The sequence below is a fragment of the Hypomesus nipponensis genome, chromosome 15, assembly GCF_054491055.1.
Source record: "Hypomesus nipponensis isolate SF chromosome 15, ASM5449105v1, whole genome shotgun sequence".
Taxonomy (NCBI): Eukaryota; Metazoa; Chordata; class Actinopteri; order Osmeriformes; family Osmeridae; genus Hypomesus; species Hypomesus nipponensis.
This window is the reverse complement of record NC_140375.1, coordinates 4,993,496-5,016,368: the sequence shown is the minus strand read 5'-3', so window position 1 is coordinate 5,016,368 and position 22,873 is coordinate 4,993,496. Positions and strand designations below refer to the sequence as shown.

The 22,873-nt window shown below is 46.9% G+C and overlaps 1 protein-coding gene across 1 annotated transcript in view; it reads left to right on the top strand.

Annotated features, from left to right (window-relative positions):
* Positions 1 to 1,051: 1,051 nt before the first annotated feature.
* Positions 1,052 to 22,873, top strand: part of hip1 (huntingtin interacting protein 1) — a 30,172-nt gene continuing 8,350 nt past the window's right edge. The window contains 17 exon segments of the mRNA XM_084674049.1: positions 1,052 to 1,348; positions 11,388 to 11,451; positions 11,587 to 11,729; positions 12,117 to 12,173; positions 12,756 to 12,836; positions 13,076 to 13,152; positions 13,372 to 13,433; positions 13,709 to 13,849; positions 14,066 to 14,123; positions 14,706 to 14,781; positions 15,008 to 15,148; positions 20,967 to 21,064; positions 21,295 to 21,367; positions 21,498 to 21,681; positions 21,858 to 21,946; positions 22,121 to 22,237; positions 22,458 to 22,559. Coding sequence (XP_084530175.1) covers positions 1,226 to 1,348; positions 11,388 to 11,451; positions 11,587 to 11,729; positions 12,117 to 12,173; positions 12,756 to 12,836; positions 13,076 to 13,152; positions 13,372 to 13,433; positions 13,709 to 13,849; positions 14,066 to 14,123; positions 14,706 to 14,781; positions 15,008 to 15,148; positions 20,967 to 21,064; positions 21,295 to 21,367; positions 21,498 to 21,681; positions 21,858 to 21,946; positions 22,121 to 22,237; positions 22,458 to 22,559 — 1,686 coding nt within the window. The 5' untranslated portion in view covers positions 1,052 to 1,225.

Below are 22,873 nucleotides of genomic sequence, written 5' to 3'. Positions count from 1 at the left end.
ACAGTAATGGTCAATAGTTAGCAGGAAACCCTCAATACCTAAAACAGTTGTCTCCAGATGAAAGATGTGGCAAACATTTTCTTGCGTGGAGCAAAAAAAATCCTTGTGGTACTTGTGTGACTGTGTCTGCCAGGCAGTGCCAGAGCAACCCATTCCTTTGTGTCCATACATGATGTAATCAGTGAAATCTGCTGCAGAATGAAGGCTGAAGTGCAGAGCTATATCTGGTCTGCTCTGACCCAACCACATGACTCCAAACTCATTGGACAGTGTTCCATCATCATGTCATTTAGTCAAAATGGCTCTCGATATAGGCGACCGCCCTACATGCTGATGAAAAGACTACATCATTGTAACCCTCCTGCTCTACATGGGGGATTACTTTGGGCTCGAATTTGTAAATGGTTCGGATCATGTAACTGAAGCAGTCATAGGTTGTACTTTCAAACACAAAGAAAGCCTAAACAACACCAGTCCACATACAGTAGACTATATTTGGCAACTGACCAGCAGAGGGTAGTAGGCTACACGGCAAAGGAACTACTGCCCAGACAGGAGAAGAAAACAAAGGATGCTGTAGAATCACGATTAGAGGGATAGTCGTGACTTCTGAATTATGATTTTGATATTAGGTACTGTATTAGGGATATTATTAGGCTAAGCGTAGCCTAAACGTGTAGTTCCAAATCCTTGTTTTGTCTTGTGGACCGAACAGAAGCAAAATAAACAACATTTGTAATTTTATGGACTGTGATGTTATCAAAAATATTTACAACAGTGACAAAACAAACATGCAAAATAACGGTGAAATGGGCGGGCACATGCAGGATTACAGCCAGCAGTTGACAATGATGGGAGGAGTCTTTGACAGTTGCTGCGTCTCTAGGCAAATATCAGCCTTGTTCATTAGCGTCAAACTTTGGTATCCTGGCAGGCACACTGATATAGAGTGCATAGGGATAGGATGTAAGTCGCCAGAGTGTGTATGTTTGCCTTCTAAAGATCAGCCGATGCAGCAGCGCTATTGTAGGCTACAGCAGGGCTTAAAAACATGATAGGAGCCTACGGACAGACGCGCGCTGGGGCGGTGGACAGGCCAGATGACCTGCTGAATTGGTTGACGGCATGGGTTACTGCTACTCTGTTTTTAGTTCTACTTCAAACATTTAATTTAACATATCTGCATCTATACATTTGTCATCGTGGGTATTCAAAATAGACAACAATGGATCGTGTGAAAAGCTCCATGCAGCAAGTACCGAACGCAATTCCTAAAGCTTTGATCCGACGTACCACTGGTGCTGCCAACAGTTTGGAAGTTGAAAAGGAGAACTTTGAGCGCAGCCAGGTAGGCACTGACATTGGCATGGAATTCATGTTTGAAGTGTAGTCTACCATGAAGTTAGAGCTAGTTGTGTTACGATTGTGTATTATAAAGTAGGCCTTGTGATGTCTTTGCACTCTTGAAACACGATGTCGATCGTTCTCGTACAAGACAAACTATCAACAGATAGGCTTCAAATTGTATATTATTAATTCGTTTGCTGCACAATTAAATATAGGCTGGACCACTGACAGTAACAGACATCTGCCCAACCTTTCAACCACCCTAGTCAGACACAAATCTGTGCAACAAAAGAACTGGTGAAATGTGGGTCAGTTAAGCGAGCTGATTTATGTATTTAGAAATAATTCAGATGATAGAATTGTAGGTTTCAGAGGACGAAATGCGCTGTGTCTGAAATATCCATTTGTACCGTCATGTATTGACCTGCAGTAAAAGGCTTTTAGATACTAGTGGGAGTTACGTTAGCAAATGGCCTGAGTGGTTAGTGATGGGTTCGGGAAAGTGCTACTGGAATACAGGGTGCGTGAAAGCTGGGTCTTTTTAAAGGCTTCCTGATATTGTCACGTTTGCACAATAATAAAGGATTCCACAAATCTTAGATGTTGTCATACTCTACATGACTTGAGACATGCAGTTGTAAGAGAAGACTGCTCACATTGATAGGCCTACTTCCTGTCTGGTGGGCTGTTCCTGTCTGCCCAGACCAGAAAATAAGTAAAGTAGGTCAGATAAATCAAGCCTGGCTAGATTGTCCTTCTGGAAGGTGTGCAGCAGAGCGGTTACAACCTGCCTTTTAAGTCTACATTTGCTGCTAAATGCAGCAAGACAAAGCTCACCCCTCACTGTGTACTTATGGTACAGGACAAGTTTGGCTGTCCAGGTTCAGAGCACCCATTTACATTTAGTCATTTAGCAGACGCTCTTATCCAAAGCGACTTAAAGTAAGTACAGGGACATTCCCCCGAGGCAAGTAGGGTGAAGTGCCTTGCCCAAGGACACAACGTCATTGCACGGCCAGGAATCGAACCAGCAACCTTTGGATTAATAGCCCAATTCCCTAACCGCTCAACCATCTGACCCCTCCACTGGGTCGTATGTGTGTGTGTGTGTGTGTCAGGCCTGCTCACTAAGTCAGTCTCCAGAGATCCTGCTTTCAGGAAGGTGTGTTGGGTCACTAGTCATTAACATCATGAGCTTCTTGTGTAAGATCTTTGTGAATTTATGATAATAATTTTAGTAGTATCACTGAAAACAGATTTCATGTTTGTGGTTTTTGTCTGATTTGGATCTTTAACAGAGACCCAGAGCTATATGGTGAAAAAAATCAATGAAACCAGTGTGTGGTTTACAGGGATCAGGGGGAGTTAATCTGATCTGATCTGTTGTGCCCTGAGCTGCCTAAATCTGCTGCCTTTCACCTCTGAGAGAAACTACCAGCTTGTCTGTGTGCTTATAGACCTCTACCTGGGTCCTCTATTCAGGCATAAGCACTCCACTAGCAGCTACATCTGGTCTATAGATTTTACAATACAGAGAAATGTGCATTGATAGCACTGAATGTTCATTGAACAAGGCTGTCGACTGAACAAGGTTTTTATGTGAACTAGTATGTACCAGAGTTCCTATTTGAGAAAGTTGCATAAATAACAAGGGTGTGTTCAAAGCCCTATTTGTCCACAGGGTTATAAAAATAGTATGCCTGGGACAAGATAACACACTGTTTATGTGTAATTACATGTTACATCTTATGGTCTGGTAATTCCCTCTTTGATCAACAGTTTAGAGGATTTATTTTTATTATTTACTATGTTGCGCTTGTTTTGTCTGATGTCTCTTGACATCAATTAACTTGTATAAAGATTTGTTTGGCAAAGAATGCCAAACAAACTAATAACATACTCTTAGATTTCATGCTCTCAAGAGACTTGTATTTTTATGTGATTGCAACGTATTAATTAAAGACTACTTTTATGGCCAGAAATCAGAATATCTTTAACTATGTCAGCGTGTCTGGAAGGAAACAACAATAAAAACATAGCTTTAGTTACACCCAGTCCGAGGATGCAAGTCCCATAGTGGGGTGTTTATGTAAGGGATACGGAGTGCCTCCACAACTCAGCCACATGTCTTGCATAATTAAGACCTTAAATTTAAACTCAGAGAGCCCATCTGCCAGTCTCCAGTCCTCCTTCCCATGCTGTTGCAGGCAGGCAAGGTGTGTGTCTCTGGTCCTGTGGTAATTGGTGCTGCCCCCCAGCCTGTGCCCCCTTTAGTCCTGCAGTGCCCTGGCAGCTGTGGAATTTGGGGGAGGAGCATGGGCTGTGTCCCTCGGGCACAAGCAGTACATAACAGGGTGGACCCAAACTAGCACTCTTAATCTCTACCCCCCCCCCCCCCCCCTGTTTGTCTCTGTCCAACTCCATAACTGTGCATTGCTGTTTTCCTCATCCACTTTATACCGTCCTGTAACATAAAACTTTGTGGTTATCATCACCAAATAACAGCCACAAAAGATGAATAGCCAAATGAACGAGACACACACACTCACACACAGTGAGGCCATGCAAATGGGATGGCCAATAAAAGCAGTGAGGCAGCAGAAAGAGCAGGCACTGGCCCGTGGACTCTACATTGGCTATGGATTAGTCCTGTACATGAGTAGCAACTCATTCAGCTAACGTGCAACAATGAGGACATAATGATATGGGATTTTAACCATAACAAAAACCATACTGTTGGAGTATGGTTGGAGTTCAAAAGTAAATTTTACATTTTAGAACTTCTGTAATTACAGACTGATTTATGACCTCCAGAGAATTACTGATAGGGATATTGAACTGTCATCACTAGCTTGATTGAATTGAAAGTTATGAGGACATGGCGTAAAGTCCACTGTCTGTGTTTCGTTTTGCATGGCTTGGTACTAATCATTGTACAAGGCCATGTACTCCGACCAGCAAGGGGAGGGCGGGAGGGGGTGTGGGCAGTTAGAAATGATTCTCAGACATGTGTTCTGGGCCTATCAGCACCTATATGGAGGCTGTGGGGCAGAGAGACTGAGTAGGAATAATGTAGGCCTGTGTGAGAAAATGTTGCTAGTCCATCGAGCCGTGTTTAGTGGACCCATGCAGTACCAGGAAGTGGAAGGACTCTGTGAAAAGAGCTGGCATTGTCTGTAGAGAGATTGTTTGTTTTGAGCATCCAGTATGTCAGCAGGATAATAAGTCACTGATTGATTACTGTGCCTCAGTTCAAATGCATCAGCTTATGATGTATACATACTATAGAAACGCTAGAAGGACAATTTCACAATCAGTGAGCCCTCTGCTTCCAACTCATAGCTGGCCAATTATATATCTCGAGTTACACATAAGGCCCACTGTAAGGCTTGGGCAGCTCAGGGGGGCCACGGGGGGGGGGGGGGGGGGGCAGGGACATTTTTACAGGGGCACTGGCCCCTGTAGGCCCCCGTGTACAACCGCCCATGTATAAGAGGCATGCAGTTTCATTTTTGCTCGACACATTAATTGGAGTAAAATAATCTGTCTATTTTTTATATTTCAAATGTGTAAAAGCCTACTGGATATTTCGAAGGAAAAATGCATTAAATGACATGTCTGTGGGAGTCTCAAATCAAATGTATTTGTGTAGCCCTTTTTACACGCAAGCATGTCACAGAGGGCTTCACATACGCCCATAGAACTGCCCCTCAACCAACCTAAACCCTCAAGAAAGACAAGGCAAAACTCCCAACGGGAGAAAAAATTGAAGAAACCTTGAGAGGAGCAATTCAGAGAGGGATCTTCTCCTCCAGAGGCGGTTGGTAAGAGAGAGGAGCAGAACACAAGCTAAACATAGTCATACAGTGTCAATGGGTTTTGAAACACCAAAATCCATTGTTCGGCTTTATAGACGTTGGATGGGACCGGGAAACTCGCTGTCGGCCGTCATGGAGATTGGATTCTGGTTGACAACCTGGTCCAGCGTTGGTAGACCGACGACCAGGCAGGTCCTGACAGCTCAAACCCCCCACACCTAGGCACCTTAGTCTAGCGCCTAAACGTGCCAAAGGTGTCAATGTGCGTCCAGCTTAGAAATTGAGTCGTGTTTCTGTCTGTCGTTTCAATCTCAAGTCGGTTATGGTTTCGGCTGTGCCTCAGAGAAAAACCAGATGGGGGCACTATTGACAACAATTTGCCAACATGAGGCAAGCCACTTCCCAGCATCTGTAGCCTACAGGCTACTTAAGTTGACTAACCAACATGTTAGGTAAACAGATGGGTAGGCAAGATGGGTTGCTTGTAGGCTATAGCGTAGGCCTATTTGTAAGGTTTCTGTAGGCTGGCCTACTAAAGTGTAGCCTATCATTCAGATCTGATAACCAAAATACTATATTTAGTTTGTTTTCATCTCACGATCAGCAATAAATTGTATTTTAAGATGGACCACTAAACATGGGCTAAATATAGCCTACATTTGGTCAGCAATTTAACCAACTACTGAATAACACGTAAACGACAGATTGTCACAGTTCGACGAACGTTGGACGCTCTGCTTATGTATTTGTGTTCTACTGAGTGCAGGCTGTTTTGTTTTGTTATGTTACTTGTAGAGGTAGGCTATATCCTACTAATTTAGGTAAAGTTTGGGCGGGGGTTGTGCCTTCCCCCTCCGCAGCCATTGTCTGACTCTTGAGAGCGCGCAGTTTTGCACTAAATAAGCTTCAGCTTCACACATCAGTCAAGAAACAGGCTACATATAGGCAAACGAAAAGGGATACAATGTGCGACTCTAAAAAAGAAAAACATTTGACTTTTTGGAGTAGCCTGGCGTGGCCTATCTTTTCTATATATTTCGGTTCCGCGTCTCACTAGTCAGATACAGCTAGACCCCACGAACTGAGCACGTAGGACCAGTAGATAGCCTAATACGAGAACCAACACGAAAGGAATTGGCGAGGATTTGATACCAAATCTGGACACATGTTGAGCTAACGGCCCATTTTAACACTCCACTGAAAGCGATTCCTTCTTTCCGTTATAGCCATTCTGACGAAGGTTTTTTTTGTTACCAGCGACCGAGTCGCTTTGGTTTTATACAAACCCGCTACATTTCCCGGGGACAACCATGGATCTCGGTAAAATGGTAGGTTTTCAGACGTCCTTTGCAGCAAACATACTGGGAAAGTGCAACAGCTATACAATATGCATATCGGTGTAGGAGGAATGTGGGTACAAATTCTTGAATTTTTTCCAGGGCTGTAATTTATCTAATAAAGACGCTATTGACAAATGTTTTTTAGTTATCATCACAATACATTTAACAAGATAGACACGATTAAATCAACAGCTTAGGTTACGTCGGCGCCCACGTCTCTTCCTTTACACAATCTGGTGCCAATTATCGAGCATATGGTTATTGGGAAGTGTGAGCATTAACTCAAGTAACTACAAAGTAAGGTTTGCAGTAGGTTAAGTAATATGTGGGCTATATATTGTTTTTATATTAGTTCTGTCAGACGGATGAATTATTGCGTTTTGAAGTAAGTTGGTGTAGCAGCCCATCATCTTGTTGTTGGCCAAGGGCTTCGGCAGTAGCCTACGGCAAAGTAATGCTTTCTACCCAGTTAGTGAATTTCAAAATATTGCTAACGCATTGTATCGTCATTGTTTACTGTGTATTACATAGGGTTTGTAATTGTAAATGTATAACAGGCTAACATCACTGTGGACACGGTTTGAGTATTGAGCAGCAGGTGGGCCGAACATCTGCCCCAAAACGGTGTCTACTGGCTACTTAACTCTTTCGGAGATGTGAAAAAGCAATTTGATTGTGCTGCCCGGCACACGGATTTGGTAATTTGTCATAAGAGCCAAAGTATGAACATTCTTGCATTATAGGCTACTTTAAAATAACATGGCAGGTTTTCAAGACAGGAGAAGGCTATTCCTTGTCCCGACAGTAGGCATTATGCCTATTTATTCCTATGTTCAGTGGATGGACATGATAAGGAGACTAGGCGGCAGATGTGTTTTTACGACTTCTTTATGACAACAACAGCTCTTCAGGAAGGTCTGCTCGTCACATTAAGCTTATTGGGTTTTTAGAAGGCCTTTCCCTAACAGGAATCTACTTAAAGCCATCCTGTTCAATGGCTTGTAAACTGGCCATGGGCTCTTAAGGTTTTATTAGCATAGTCTTTTGGCCTGTCCCCTAGAGCCCACTCAATGGTCAGTGAGTCTTTTCAACCACCTGCTGACCTCCAGCCCAACCACATGAACAAAGGCTACTGCTGGTCTGAGGTTCCAGGCTTTGACCAGCCGCGTTTGGATGCTTATTACAATGGACTCTTCAAAGACATCATCATTCCCCGAAGCAGCTGTTTCCCTTCATCCAGAATGTACATCATCCTGAATGCATTGTGCAGGTTATTTCTCCCTTCCTTTGAAGTTGTTTCCCTGTTGGAGTTGAGTGTTGTCTGGATGTTGCCTGTTTGTGATAGTTCAGGTCTCGCTCAGGGAGAGGGACCGGGATGAAAAGATTGCGGTCTCCTCGTCTGGCTCTTTTAGAGGTGTGGAGTGAGTGTTCCATTAAAGCGGATGTGTAAGTCAGATGTGAGTACATTTCTAAAATAGTCCTTAGCCAAGCAGCACAGAGGCTCCTTTCTAGCAGGGCGACCTTTAGAGAAGCGTGATGTTGAACCTGAAGAAACAGACTGGCTAACTGTTTCCATTTGAAGACTTTGGACTTGGAGATGTGGTTTCTTGAGTAATAATAGCAGAGTTGGTATGGAGGAGTGTGTTGTGTTTTAGCTGTTTGGTCACAGATGTATGAGAGCTTTTGAGGAAGTGGGAAGTAAGTTTAGAAATTACAAGTATCCTTACAAGAGCAGAACAAGGGGGTGTACTAAGTGATATGTAAGCCTGTAATTCGATGGTGATCTAGGTTTTTTCAGCTTAGCGCTGAGGGCACCTGGAGGAAGTGGTTCATGTGAATGAGAGAGCAGGAGCTGGGCCCGAGAGGTAGAGTTGCCTGGTTACAAAGCTGAGGGGGAAGAAGGGCGGAGCTGGGCAGATTTCAGCAGGCAGGAAATGGGCAGGACGGGGTATGCCAAGACAGGAAGCCTGACTGAGTGCCCCCCCCCCCCCAGTCATGTCTAAGTGACCCACCACCAAAGTACCTTGGTATACATAGCAGGCACATTCATAGCCAGCCACGCGTGTTTCCTGTTTCCATTCCTCCCGCCGTCCTCCGTGTTTACCCATTCCTATGTAGGATGGCAAGTCCCAGCCCAGCCCAGCACCTTCACCATGACTGGCTCCCCTTGTGGGACGGCAGCACCACAGACACAACTGGTCAGGCTGTTGTACATTCTGAGGTAATCACAGCGTGTGATCTCATGCAGACGCTACACGTCGGACATAAATGTGTTATTAAGATGCTTAACTGAAATCAAATTTACAAATCTTTGGAGAAATGAAAATGTGTGGAATCAAGTGAAAGACTTGGCAAGGAGAGAACAGGGAGGTGTATGTTGTGTGATTTCAACAGGCCGTCATCTGAAGCACTCCTTATGACCACATCATCAGCAGTGTCTGACATTGATCTCTGCTCTAATGACTCAACCATAACGTCATGTCAGGAGAGCTATGCCTTAACCCCCTGGGAACTTGGGCTCCATTTGGAGAGAAAACGATTCATTTATATTGTAACAGGAAAAAAACATGCGTATGAATTTCAAGAAATGAAGCATTAGTCACATGTTAGTGTGAAACATTTCCAAAAACCAGGCCTAGCCAACGAAATATGACTCAACAATGATTATATTGCTTAATCATTACAAATTCTCCGTATCCCTTTAAGTGGCTGGCCATGCCGGCCCTGTGGTAGACGGTAGAGCAAGGAGCAGCATATCAATGCAGACTGTAACCCTTCCCCTGAATGACTTTGTCGAGCGTGCGTGTGTAACAGACGTGGTCTTGCAAGCTCCTTCAGAGGCATGTGGGCCACTGTCCTCTCCCACCAGGAGTCGAACCTGCCACCTCTGAGTCCCCAAGTGCCACCACTACCAACCACGCCAACAAAAAGCTGGCTCTTCGTTGACGCGGGTGGCCCGTAACATACCTGAGGAGTGAGTTTCACCGATTCACGCCGGTTACATGTGATTGGAGCAGGCCAGCTGGGAGAAGATGGATCCTTCTCCCGCCCACTCTCCCTCCTAGCCTCTTCCCTCTTCACCACATACTCACCTCTAATTGGATTTGCTCAAGCGGTCGTCATTTCACTTCGTCATAGGTCCATGCTGAGAGGAGCTAGTGGCTCGCTGATTCCAGTGAGCAGCAGCAGCAGCCTTGCCAGCAGTCCTGGGCAGCTGGCTTCCTCATTCACACGCACTGTACGCACCGCACAGTCTCACAGCGAACCCATTGGGTCGTTCCTGTGTGGGAACGGCTTGCTCAAGGTGCTCGGTCTTGCGATGGTTCCAGGGTGTTCAGATTGCTTCACGAAACAATTTTGACAGTGTTTGACTGAAACGTTGGGATGTAATACCAGGTGTTGTGGCTGGCCAACTTCCTGGGCTGGGGTTGCATACCTTCGTCCTGCTGGGGACTCTCATCTGGGAACAGAGACACCTAAAGATGGCCGCTCGTTCTCTGGCGCTCGTCATGGCTTGAGCGTACGCACACGAGCACTGTCAGAAGGCTGAATGGTAGCAGGTTTGCGAGCAGCCGCTACACACGCTGCGTGATGCGACAGCGCCTCCATCCCCATGGATAGTTAATCCCGCGTCGCTTGGCTCGCCGACACGAGGAGGATCGAATGGCTCCTCAGTAGCAGGACTACGAGTCAAGCCCAGATTCATGGGTGGAGTTGAATTGGAACCAGGGCTGGTGTTGTGAGGCCACAGGCCAGCATGACATTCCAACTCCCTCGGCCTCCTCTCGTCTGAGAAGGCACAGCTGTGACTTAATTAGACAGGCAGTACGAAAATCGATCTTGTCGATACAATGCCTGTCTTTGTCACCTTGAGCTGTTGGTATGTTATTTAAATTAGGGAGGGCCCGAAAAGGCTTGCACTGTTGACTGTCAAAGACAAAACTCTAAAACCAAGGCCGAAGGCCTATATGGACTGCCTGGAATGTCTTCCGTGTTTTCAGTCTTGGCCTCTCAAGTATGCCAAGTGCAGTGGACATTCCTGTTCATGCCACGCTCAGCATGTTGTTCTCTTATGTATGCGTACTCCCTTACTGCAGGAGATTTTCGCTCGTCCCCTTCCTTTCCCAAGCTCCCATGGAGGACTTGGGACATCTGGGGGAAGTGAGATTATGAAGTGAGCCTGTCCCCTATTGACCCCAGTGGTTCACCTCAGGCTCTGTATCACTGCTCCTCAGCACACTGGACGTGCGAGACGGCACGTCACGTGCCCACCTTGGTTTTGAAAGGAGGGGGCGAAAGAAAGAAAAAGAAGCATTCCAGGAATGGTGTTTGATGGATATGGGGTTGAGCAACATGGATAAAAAGTGAACGGTTTGCATATTCACGCTGGAATTTTTTCTCGGACTCTGACTTTAAATCAACGGGTTTGTGATCGAAGGAGGACTTCATGTTCATGTTCTATAGCTAATGAAAATCTACGACCAAATGTTATACATCTGAGAGTTACTGAGAGTCCTGTATCTGTGTACAAGCAGGCCCTTTTTGCTGCTCCTGTCTGTTGGACTGCCTTAGCCCATCTGTGGTGACACACACACACACCACCACCACCAAACAAGGGACCCCTCTAGCCCCCTCCCCCCCTTCTGTGGGACTGCCTCAGCATCTTTGGGGTGACCCCCTCACACAACCAAACAAGGAGCCTCTCTGGGCTCTCTCCTCACGAGGCTGCGCCTCTGAATATCAACAAGCTGCCGAAGCTCCCACAGCACATCCTGGCTGCACTACTGTCCATTTTTAAGGCTCTCTGTTGTCATTTCAGTGGAATATCTTTGGTCCTGGATTAGCCCTGCTCTGAATAGGTTCTGTTCTGTTTCCTCCACAGGCTGTGAGCATCAACAAGGCAATCAACATACAGGAAGTGGCCGTCAAAGAGAAGCATGCCAGGAATATCCTTTTGTAGTTATGTCTGTGTGTGTGTGTGCGTATAAATATTATTTGATGTCTACACATCCTAAGCTCTCCAGTGTGCCGTTATGACATGGCTGTCTCCTGTCTGTTATTTCCTTGACTGACTCTCTCACCCTGTATCTTGGGGACCCACCATGAGAAGGGGGCCCATACGTTCTGGGCAGCAGTCAACCGTCTGCCCCTGTCCAGCAACGCAGTGCTCTGCTGGAAGTTCTGCCACGTCTTCCACAAGCTCCTGCGAGACGGACATCCCAACGTGAGTATTGGACCCAGAAAGCCCTCCAACCAAGTACTGTGTTACCCAGAACCTCAAGGTCTGGGTAACAGGGAACCTGGGAGCCTCTGGGAACCTCAAGACTCGCTGGACCCCAGTCTGGTGGTCCGATAGCATCGAGCTAGTGTTACGTTGCGGTTACGGTGTTCAGTAAATTTGTTCTGTCAACATCTATCCCCAGAGGCAGCTCTAAGCAGGTCTCCTGCTGAAATTGAGCATGCTAACATGAGTGTTTAGTTGGCTGTAGCTGCCATTGTTTGGTCGCGGTTGGTTTGGTTGCCATTCTCTCTTTCTCCTCTCTCTCCTCTCCTCTAATTCTCCTCACCGTTTTCTCTCTTCTCTGTCTCCCCCGTCTGTCCTTCCTTGCAGGTGATAAAGGACTCCATGAGGAACAAATCCGACCTCAGCGACATGAGCAGGATGTGGGTAAGCAATAAGTTGTTGCGGCCGTGCCCGCAGGCCTCATCACAGCTTGGTGTCTTCTCGCCAGCCTCCTGTCCAGACACAGACACAGGCCCCGAGCCCTGCCAGACTCAACACTGCTGTGTGACATCACGACTGACAATGGCATTGGCTGGGTCACCTCTTTATCAGCCGAGGGGTTTTAGGCCAGCCGTGTTTCCACCGAGGTCACAGCTTATCTGGAAACGAGTGTGTTTCGACACAAATTGACTGCAGATCACGCAGATCAAAATCCCCCCCCCCCCCCCCCCCGCACTGTATGATGCTTTTGATAAAAGTGTGCTGAAAAAAAAATGATTCTCAATTGTTCCGATTCCACCAACTAACAGTGTACTTCCAAGATCAGGTCTCACTCCGTGCTCTGCCCTTCCTGTTGTGACATCACTCACTCACAGAGCTGAGAAAGCAGAAGTGTAGACGTGTTGACCTCGCCAAGAGCATCTTCTTAAATGTCAGTGTATATTCTCCAGCTACCGGATCTAGATCTCCTCCTCACCCTGTCTCCCACTCCTCCTCTCTTCCACCCTTCTTCCCTCTGACCCCCAGGGTCACCTGAGTGAGGGATATGGAAAGCTGTGCAGTATCTACCTTAAACTGCTCATCACCAAGATGGAGTTCCACATCAAAGTGAGTATGCTGGCCCGTCGAGTCGTCCGGTGTCCTCCATCTCTCACCATCTCTTCATGTCCTCACGAGTGTAGACCCAGGACGCTGGGACACTAACAGCCTGCGTTCAAGTGTGCTTTATAGACTACTGGGCTTACTGAGATGGACTGGGAAGTGTGTGTGTGTGCATTCCTCCTGTCTCTGAGCAGTGATACCTACTGAGCACCCAGCACTCATCTGATCTTCTCCTGTCTCCCCAGAATCCCCGTTTCCCTGGCAACCTTCAGATGTCCAACCGACAGCTCGACGAGGCAGGAGAGAGCGACGTCAACAACTTGTGAGTGCGTCTTTGTCCTCTGAGCAGGGGCTTCCTCGCAGGACCGCTGTACTCACGGAGTTCAGGGCTCTGCCACCAAGGGTACACATAGAGAAAACAAGGCGTCGGTTTCAGATTGTTCCTGTCGCTGAAGTTCGTCTCTAAATGGGAATCTCTCCCCAAGCCTGTGTGTGTTGGTGTTCACCCCCCGGCTGTGTGCATGTGTGTGGTTCCCTCCAGCTTCCAGTTGACGGTGGAGATGTTTGATTACCTGGAGTGTGAGCTGAACCTGTTCCTGAACGGTAGGCCACTCTGGAAACACTCCCGTCATGGAGCCCCAAGGACTGGGCCTTGGTTACTGTTGCTGGGCGGGGGCTGGGGCTGGGGATTGGGACAGGCTGCACAGGAAACCACCGGGACCTGGGGGGGGGCAGGGGGGGGATGAGGGGGAGGGGGGCATGGAAAAGTGATGTCATGCGATAGAAAAATGGTTGTTGTTGTAATTACTCTCAGTTATGACTTGGCACAAGTGCGATAGCCTCTTTGTGACAGGTGTGTGTGTGTGTGTTTCTTCCAGTATTCAGCTCTCTGGACATGTCTCGGTCAGTGTCGGTGACGGCTGCAGGGCAGTGTCGGCTTGCTCCTCTCATCCAGGTGATCCTGGACAGCAGCCACCTGTACGACTACACGGTCAAGCTGCTCTTCAAGCTGCACTCCTGTGAGTGGCTCCCTCTGCTGGTCACACAGCATGCAGACACATAGCCACCACACAACTACAGACACAAACACACTGTAATAGACACACTCAAAGGTTATACAAACTGCAATCAATACACTTCAGAATCCTCCAGGTCAGTTGGTTACTGACTGTGTGTGTCTCTCTCTCTCTATCTATCTATCTCTCTGTCTTTGTCTCTCTCTGTCCTCCTCCCAGGCCTTCCAGCTGACACCCTCCAGGGCCACAGAGACCGCTTCCAGGAGCAGTTTAAAAAGTGAGACTTGGGTCTCTGGTGGACATGGGAGATCCCAGGGTTATTGGGAGGAGTGTGTTGTTGAGTGGCCAACCCCCCTTAAGAGGGGCTGCCTCCGTTTAGGGAGGGAGAGTAGAGCCTGACATGTACTCCAAGAATGCAGGAGGGAAATAGGGTTGGGTGGAAGCAGCTTCTTGCCCCAGCATAAAGAACCAACAGTGAACAGAAACCACCATACCATGTCTGAGCACAAAACACATTCAAAACAATGCAAAGCTAAACTGTAAATATACTGTAACTATGGCAAACACTAAGTGGCACAGAATGGCTGACACACACAGTCGGCTGACGAACAGGAGACGATGTCGATGGGCATCGGTCAGGCGCAGTTGTGTTAATGATGATGAAGGAGCTAGACCAACCAATCACAGACGGGACAGCTGAATGTATGAATGAGTGTGCGGGGAGAAACAGAAGGGAAGACAACACAACAATTTATTATACACGACATGTATTATATACAATATAAACCCCCACACACGTATACCTGTGGCTATAACAGTCAGGTATAATAATGTAGACGTGTGTGTTCCACCTTGCCAGGTTGAAGAGTCTGTTTTATCGCTCCAGTAACCTGCAATACTTCAAGCGTCTGATCCAGATCCCACAGCTTCCTGAGGTGAGTCGCTCGCAGTCTGTTCCCTCCAACGTCTTCTAAAGTCTCTCAGTCAGCTGAAATAACTCCCTCTGCTCATGAAGTGGCGGCCCTATCCAAGGCTGAGAAACTGTTCACCTGTCCTCCAGTACCTTCTGCTGTGGTCGGACTAGGCTGTGGAACATTCCGCCGCAGTTGCCATTTAAAGGGCTCCCTGTCATCCCTGTCCTTGCTTCCTCCTTCCTGTCAGAATCCTCCAAACTTCCTGCGAGCTTCGGCCCTGTCGGAGCACATCAGCCCGGTGGTGGTGATCCCTGCCGAGGCGTCGTCCCCGGAGACGGAGCACATGGTGGAAACGGAGGACCTGGTGGACACAGACATCCCCGTCCAGGTAGCGCCAAATCAGGTTCAGGTTGCCTCTCTTTCTAATCTCTGTAAACTATTGGTTATAACTAGTGGTGGGCATAGATTCATTGTTTTAATCGAGATTCATCTCACTGTAAACTTGGAATTAATCTAGATTAAAATGGCTCATTTGAATTCTGCCGAAGGCATTCAGAATGCGTGCTACCCCAATAATGACTAAAAGTAAGTCTTTGAGAAAGGGTTTCTCAAGCCAGGTAAGCGAGGAGATCAGTCAGCTTGGCTGATAGAGCTGTGCTGACGGGCTTGCCTCGGTTGCACTCAAACATAGTAGTTTGACAATGACTCTTCCCCTGCACTACATCAGTGCTTGGCCCGGCATCTTCCGCATTAGCTAAGGGATGCTTTGCATAAGGTGGTATTTGAGACTGGAAGAACTTGTACAGTAAACTAATTCCACAACCTTACTCTTGTCGAGGTTTCAATTGGGAAGCTTCTTAAAAATACATTTTCCCTGAAGCAAACCCGGCGGCTTCATAGCTGCATCCGTGTTAGCACGTCATGTTTGCACGTCACGTCACAATTTCATACACAAGGCATACACACAGGTTCGAAGACTCGTTCTCGCCCCCTACAGTGCAATTCGGCTAGGTATACATCCGCGCTAAAATATCAAGGTGAAAGTCATCCTAGCTTGCGTAGTATCAATCCAGCTCCCAACCCAACTTTGAGAATAGATTAACGGCAATATTTTTTCCATTTTTTCCATCGCCCAATAAGAGTCTCACGTTAACGCAGCACATTAACGCCGATAACGGCCCACCACTAATGATAACATATGCACATTTCATGTGTAGGCTGTGAATCGAAAGGCCAGAGACGCGCTTGGTGTTTGTCCCTGGCTTGGGAACCACAAGTCACCTTTAGTTAGATTCTCAGGGAGATAATTGACTCGTTAATATCTGACTCCAATTTTTGACAATGTGCACAAGTGCGTTACCTGTAACCTTGAGCGCTAAACAGTTAATGACATGAAACTCTGACGTAGGTAAAAATCGTCTGCTTGATCAGAGCACCGACCCTAAAGTATGCGTGTTCACTAAACAGTCGTTTATCTCTACTATAATATGGATTTTAACCATAGTAGACCTAGTAGGATATGTAATCGATCACTCAGAGGCTCCGGTAAATTCCTTCGGAGCGTGGAGATCCACTGTAAGTGACTCAGAGGCCTTAAGTTAAAACCTACTCCAAAAGTCTATGTTTATAATCAGTTAGCCGCATCAACCAGGCTAGATCAAAGTTTTCACCGCCGTAGCTTGATAGATACGTTTCAAGGAGAACAAGTAACTTTAAAATGCACACATTAATAGTTTATTATCTAAATAGCAAGATAATCAATACAATGATAATGAAATATCATCAAGTACAAAACATACCTTCAGAGCAATGGTTAACAAAGGTATTCACAATGAGGACTAGGCGCCTAACGCACCGGAGCTGTATCGTAAACAGAACTCGAAGTGATTGGTAAAAACTTCTTCCTATATACACCCAAACCTGACTAAAATGGGGACACCGGTCATGTGACAGAAAAGTTGTCGAACGCATACAAATTCAAATTGGATCATTAATCAAGACTGCAGTAGACCAAGTGGTGCCCTTGCAAGACAAGGGAATATGTTAAACATATGTTGGTCTGCTGCAGGCACAAACTCTGTAAACCCTGTACATGTACATGTTACAGTGTTAAAATTATTACTAGAATGTAACACACAAAATAAGAAACAAAAGCATATCAAACATGACATTTAAAGCTGTTTAGAACCTTATTTTCAAGAACACAACTTTTAATGATAATTTCAGAGTCTTCCTCTGTCCACCTTCCTCTTCAACTGTTGAGACCACCTCTCCAGAGGTGTGTCATCAAGGTGTGATTGTCATTTTAGCATTCATGCAAATCAACAACTGTCCCAGACGAGTGTCTGGGTGACCAGTGACAAAGGGGCTGCCAAAACAGCCCTACAGTTTCCCCCTTTTGTTCCCATGGAACACAGAAAAGTTCAGGGGAACACAAATTAAAGTAGTGACCATGGCTGTTTGGAGAAAATTAATGAGATGCTTGAAAATAGCAACACTTGAACAAGGTACACAAGCAGTAATGTGTTACATGTACAAATAACATAACTTGAAGTCTCATGACAGCAAGGAGTGGTATAAAAAAAAAAAAAAAAAAACAATAATAATTTAAAAAAAAACATTACCCTTAACAGTCATATAGCCGGTAATATGGTCCCACTTAATAATTTGGTCTTTAACAATGACGCCCAGGGAGCGTATGGTAGTGGAATTTGGAAAAACTTGGTTGGGGTGTATAAATTAAAAAGTCACATAAAAACCAATACAACCTTCACATTCATTATTGTCATACATCATTACAGTGGACAATTACTCAGCGTAATGAATATTTTTCATGTTGGTGGAGTTGAACCACCTGTTTGGGTCTAACAAGGATCATTATCATGTCACCTTCAGTGAAGAGTGTCTCGGACCCTGGGTCAAATACATACTTCCCAACTCGCAGTACAAGGCCTTCAACCACTGTAACGAGAGCATTGTGCTGTAAATGTGGTGTCAACTCCCTGTCTGATGTCCAGAGTTCTTTCTGATACTCTTTCAGATCCACAGGGGCGGTCTTGATCGCATTGACATGTGTGGGCAAAGGTATGTTTCGATGCCAGAGTTGGCTTTTCAAAGCTGTTAGTTTACCAAGTTGATCAACGATGTGGTCGTTTTTGTCTTTGGCCCATAGGTTTTCGTGCCTAAGCATTAGCATTTGAACAGGGTCTGGAATGGAAAGTGACACAACACTGGCTTTGTTTGAGGAGGAGCCTCTCCTTGTGGTTTTGTCTGTCATGATTTCAATTTGCCTCTCTGGGCAATCTATAACAAAACCATGTTTCTGGTCCACACCATGTTTCATGTCCATACCCATAACTGTTCCCTCGCTATTGTTAGGTAAATACCAAAATGGTTCGTTGATCACAACTGGACCTAAGTCCAAACGTGCGTTTTTTGTGCGAGTTGCAGTCATTTTTGTATCGCCTATACCAACTATTTCCATTGTCTCGCTAGTTAGGGGTATAGGAATGTCTGTGCGGGAGCAAGCGGTACCAGTATCTACGAGCATATCACATAACCGGCCTCCGAGGTTGGCTCTAACTTTGATACGGTCCCCACTGTTAATCACGCTCCCTATTGAAATGGAGGCCACGCACCCCTATTGCGGACTTATATGCATTTTGTCATTGCTGATCTCATGCATCCTTTTGGTTAGTTGCGATATGGTTTTCCTAATATAGAGCATTTCATCCGACTCAACTCTATTCTCTTTTGGCGCAGACGGCTTACTAGGCGTATAATTTAGTTCTCGTCTATAGTTAGGTTTGTTTTGCAGTTTAAAACAATCTTCAGTTTTATGTCCTGGTCTTTTACAATAACTGCATGAAGGAAGGTTAACTTCAGACCGAGTAGGCTTGTAAGTCCTCACTGTTTGTTGCCCTTCAGTTACCCAGTTAGTGGCTGCAACCCGTCCCTGCATGTTAATCTGGCACCGTTCCATGTCTGTTACCCATCTAACAATGGCGTCAAATGTATTTTGAGGTGGGCCTGACCCGACTGCGATTGCCTTTTGGACGTGAGGTCCTGCATTTTCTTTTAGAAGCTGAAGTAACACTGCATTGTCGTGGTCTGGGTTATTGATTCCAGAATATTCATTAAACACGGTCCATAAACGCCTAGCAAATGTTTCAAACGGTTCTTCGCTTTCCTGTTTTAGGTTAAGTATCATGCCCCATGCGGTGTGTGTTGGCCCTCTAACAGCAATAAGAGCCTGTTTTAACCGTTCTAAAACGTCGCTGTCCTCCTCGAATGCTCTTTTATTCATGATCGTACCATCAGTTAATTCTGGCGAAAGTTTGCATTTTAGCTCTCTTGGGATTGTGACCATAACAATTTGCCATACATCGCGCAATTCAAGGTTGAACGTGTTAGTCTGTGCTAGTAGAGCGTGCCAATACGGTTCAAAAGGTTCCTTACGAGGTAGATTGCCTATAACGTTTTTGTGTGCATTACATTCATCACAAGTTAGTGTACGACTGACTGTTGTTCGTGTATCATTTGGCCCAACTATGGTTTTGATCACAGATACCTGAGCCGAATTATCAAAGGTTGTCTGTTTCTCGAGTGATCTAGTACGCATTGGGCTACGATCGCGAACATTAGAGGCATGGCTGGTTGTCTGTTTCTTGACTGATTTAGTAGGCCTACGCATTGGGCTACGATCGCGAACATTGGAGGCAAGACTAGGCTGTTCACTGACTTCCCGTTCCTCGACATGTCTGCCCCTGGCCCTTCTGACTGCGGTGATTGCTGAAGCTATATCATCGTCGGAACTGTCCTGTTCACGGCGTATAGAATCCAAAATAGATTGTTTCAGCGAGGCTACCGGAAAACCTACATTGTTGCAACATTCTTCCAGCTTAGTTTTATAGCCCTTGTCGTTTTGGAGCTGATTCTGCAGCTCGGTTATCTCTTTGTGGAATGCAATACTTTGCCTAGCCCACGTTTGCTTGTCATAATCAAATCCTTCAACTTTTAGTCGTAGTTTTTGCATTTCGACAGAGCGTGCTGTTTCTAGCTGTAGAATATTTGTCAAAGTAGTTTGAATCCTATCGACAGTTTGGCACATATTACGATGCATTAAGTATCCCAGGGCAGACTTTATCTTTAGTTTTTCGAATGTGGGTTTTTTGTCAAGTTTACAGCCCGTTTCCGCAAACCACTTCATGAGTGTATCATTATCCGCAGAATAAATGTGATGACCTTTTTCGGTTAAACGGACTAGCGTTTTGTGCACACTGAGTGACCATAAGTTTAGGAAGGTGTCTTGTCCCTGTCCTACACTCATACTGTCATGTCCCTGAAAAACCATGTTCTTTGTCCTTGAGATGGAATAAAATGGAAAACAACAATACTAAACAGAAATTTCTATACGTATCCTGAGTATCCCTCAATCCTTTGCTGATAGGAATTGTAGAAATATGCTTACCCCAGGAGAGACAACATAGAAAATACAATAATCCAATTAATTCCCAGTTCCGTTGATTCCGGAGCCAGCTCACAGGATCACGTCGCAAGGGTACACCAAAACTGTAGGGGGGTAAATATTGTCCAAACAACCAAAACTAATTCCCCTATGGTTTAAAGGAAGATGGGAAACTGAACAGTGTATTAGCATGAACTAAATAATGCCAATACCAATAGAATTCCAGGTATTTGACTCTATGGGTTAAATCAGAGCAAGAATGGTCAAAGTACGGTTAAGTGAAATAGGTATTTAATAACTTTGCAAATGAATGAAATCAATTACAAGGCAAACATGTTACAATATGAAAGTTTTCAATCTTACCTACTCTACCATGATCATTGTAAATCAGAGAGAAAGCAAGAGGTGAGGAAGGAGTAGGACAGTAGGACAAGGCAGAACTGAGGAGAAGGTCTCAGGAGATGAAGAATCCAAAGAACAATGCATTACAATTCCCTTTATACACAAGAACAACCAATCAGACCACATCTTGAATGGGGTGTGAGAGCCATCAAGTTGAGACCGTCCAGAAACTCCAGACTTTAGCATATGAGAGGTGGGGGCAGGTTTGACACCCAGCCTTACACATGCAACCGTGACCCATAGAATAGTTGAGAATCATTGAGAAAGCATTTCTGTGCAGCATTGGTAGTGCTGCGTCTTTAAAAGGACGCTCTGAATGTTGTCTTTATGGCCCCAGGTTGCCGTGGAGACCCAGTTTGACGACCTGTTCGGCACCTCGGCTGCTACCGACCCCTTCAACTTCAACAGCCAGAACGGCCTGCGCAAGGACGACAAGTGAGGCCCGACCTCGAGCTGTTTTCCTCCGACATGCTCGTCCTTTCTCCCCAGCAGGGTGGCTGCTGGGAGGCCGTCTGGAGCCTGCTTTCAACTTTCAGATTAATGTGCCATTCGTGACGGTACCGGCACCGATGTGTCTGGACTGTGGCGCGTAGATGTGTGTCGTGTTTAGATGTGTGCGCGGTGTATCGATGAGTGTTGTGTGTGTGTGTGTGTGTCTCCTTCAGGGACCGTGTGATTGAGCAGCTGACCAGAGAGATCCAGGCTTTGAAGGAGGAGCTGGAGTCCTTCAAACTGGAGGTAGGGAACCCGAGAGTTATTCAAACCCACAGGCTGTGGGTGTGAATGTGCACTTGAAACACTAAAAGAGACGCTTCTGGAATGCATAGTCACGTGTTCTGCTGTGCGTCCCCCCCCCCTCCTCCACCAGAGCGGCAGGCTGTGCCAGGCGCTGCGCGGGCGCGTCAGCGAGCTGGAGGCGGAGCTGGCGGAGCAGAGCCACCTGAGGATGCAGGCCCTGGGGGAGAGCGAGTTCCTGCGGGCCGAGCTGGAGGACCTGCGCCGGGTCAGGGAGGACACGGAGAAGGAGCAGCGCAGCCTGACGGAGATCGAGAGTGAGCACTCGGCCCATCTCCCCCCTCTGCCATTCACAGCTACTGCTGTGGCGTGAACCGGTCTTCAGGCCGGTTCACAGGAAGGAATGAAGTCCCACTGTGCACTTGATTTGGAAGGGAAAAGCCAGTTTGACGCTGTGTCTTTGTGCACGTGTGTGTGTGTTTGTGTGCGCCAGGGAAGGCCCAAGCTAACGAGCAGCGCTACACCAAGCTGAAGGAGAAGTACACCGAGCTGGTGCAGAGTCACGCCGACCTGCTGAGGAAGGTACCGCACAGCTCTCTCCATCTCTCCACACACACACACCCCGCCTCTTCCACCCCGTCCCCCCCCCCCCCCCGCCGTCCCCCCCCCCCCGCCGTCCCCAGCCAATCAGCACGCCCTGCCACGCTGGGCCGCGTGTCCCCGCGTGTGTGATGGTTGTCTGTGTGGCCCGTGCAGAACGCCGAGGTGACCCGGCAGATGACGGTGGCGCAGGCGGTGCAGGACGAGGTGGAGGCCGTGCGGAGGGAGATGCAGGAGAAGGTGAAGGCCACTCAGGAGGCAGCCGACAAACAGGTGAGGGAGAGACGCACCTGCGGGGGGATGGGGGGTCACGGGTGTCCTCTCTGCCAGGGGGGGTTTGGTCTGTCAGAGTCGCTCTCTCCCTCCTAATGCCCCCCCCCCCTCCATGTCTCTCTCTCTCTCTCTCTCTCTCTCTCTCTCTCTCTGTCTCTCTGTCTCTCTGTCTCTGTCTCTCTCTGTCTCCCTGCTGTCCTCCTTCCATCCCACCCTGCAGGAGCTGGATCAGGTGCAGCAGCTTCAGGAGCTGCAGAGAGAGCTGCTGTCCAGCAGAGCAGAGCTGGACGGCCTCAGGAACACCGTCACCTCCTCCCAAAAGGTGGCTCGCTCGCTCCTTAACCCCCGACCTACCACCTAACACCCTCTCACCCTCTACCAACCACCTAACACCCTCTCACCCCCTACCAACCACCTAACACCCTCTCACCCCCTACCAACCACCTAACACCCTCTCACCCCCTACCAACCACCTAACACCCTCTCACCCTCTACCAACCACCTAACACCCTCTCACCCCCTACCAACCACCTAACACCCTCTCACCCTCTACCAACCACCTAACACCCTCTCACCCCTGTGGAAGAAATTGCGATTTCCTGTGTGCTTACATTATTCACTAATCAATAGAACTAG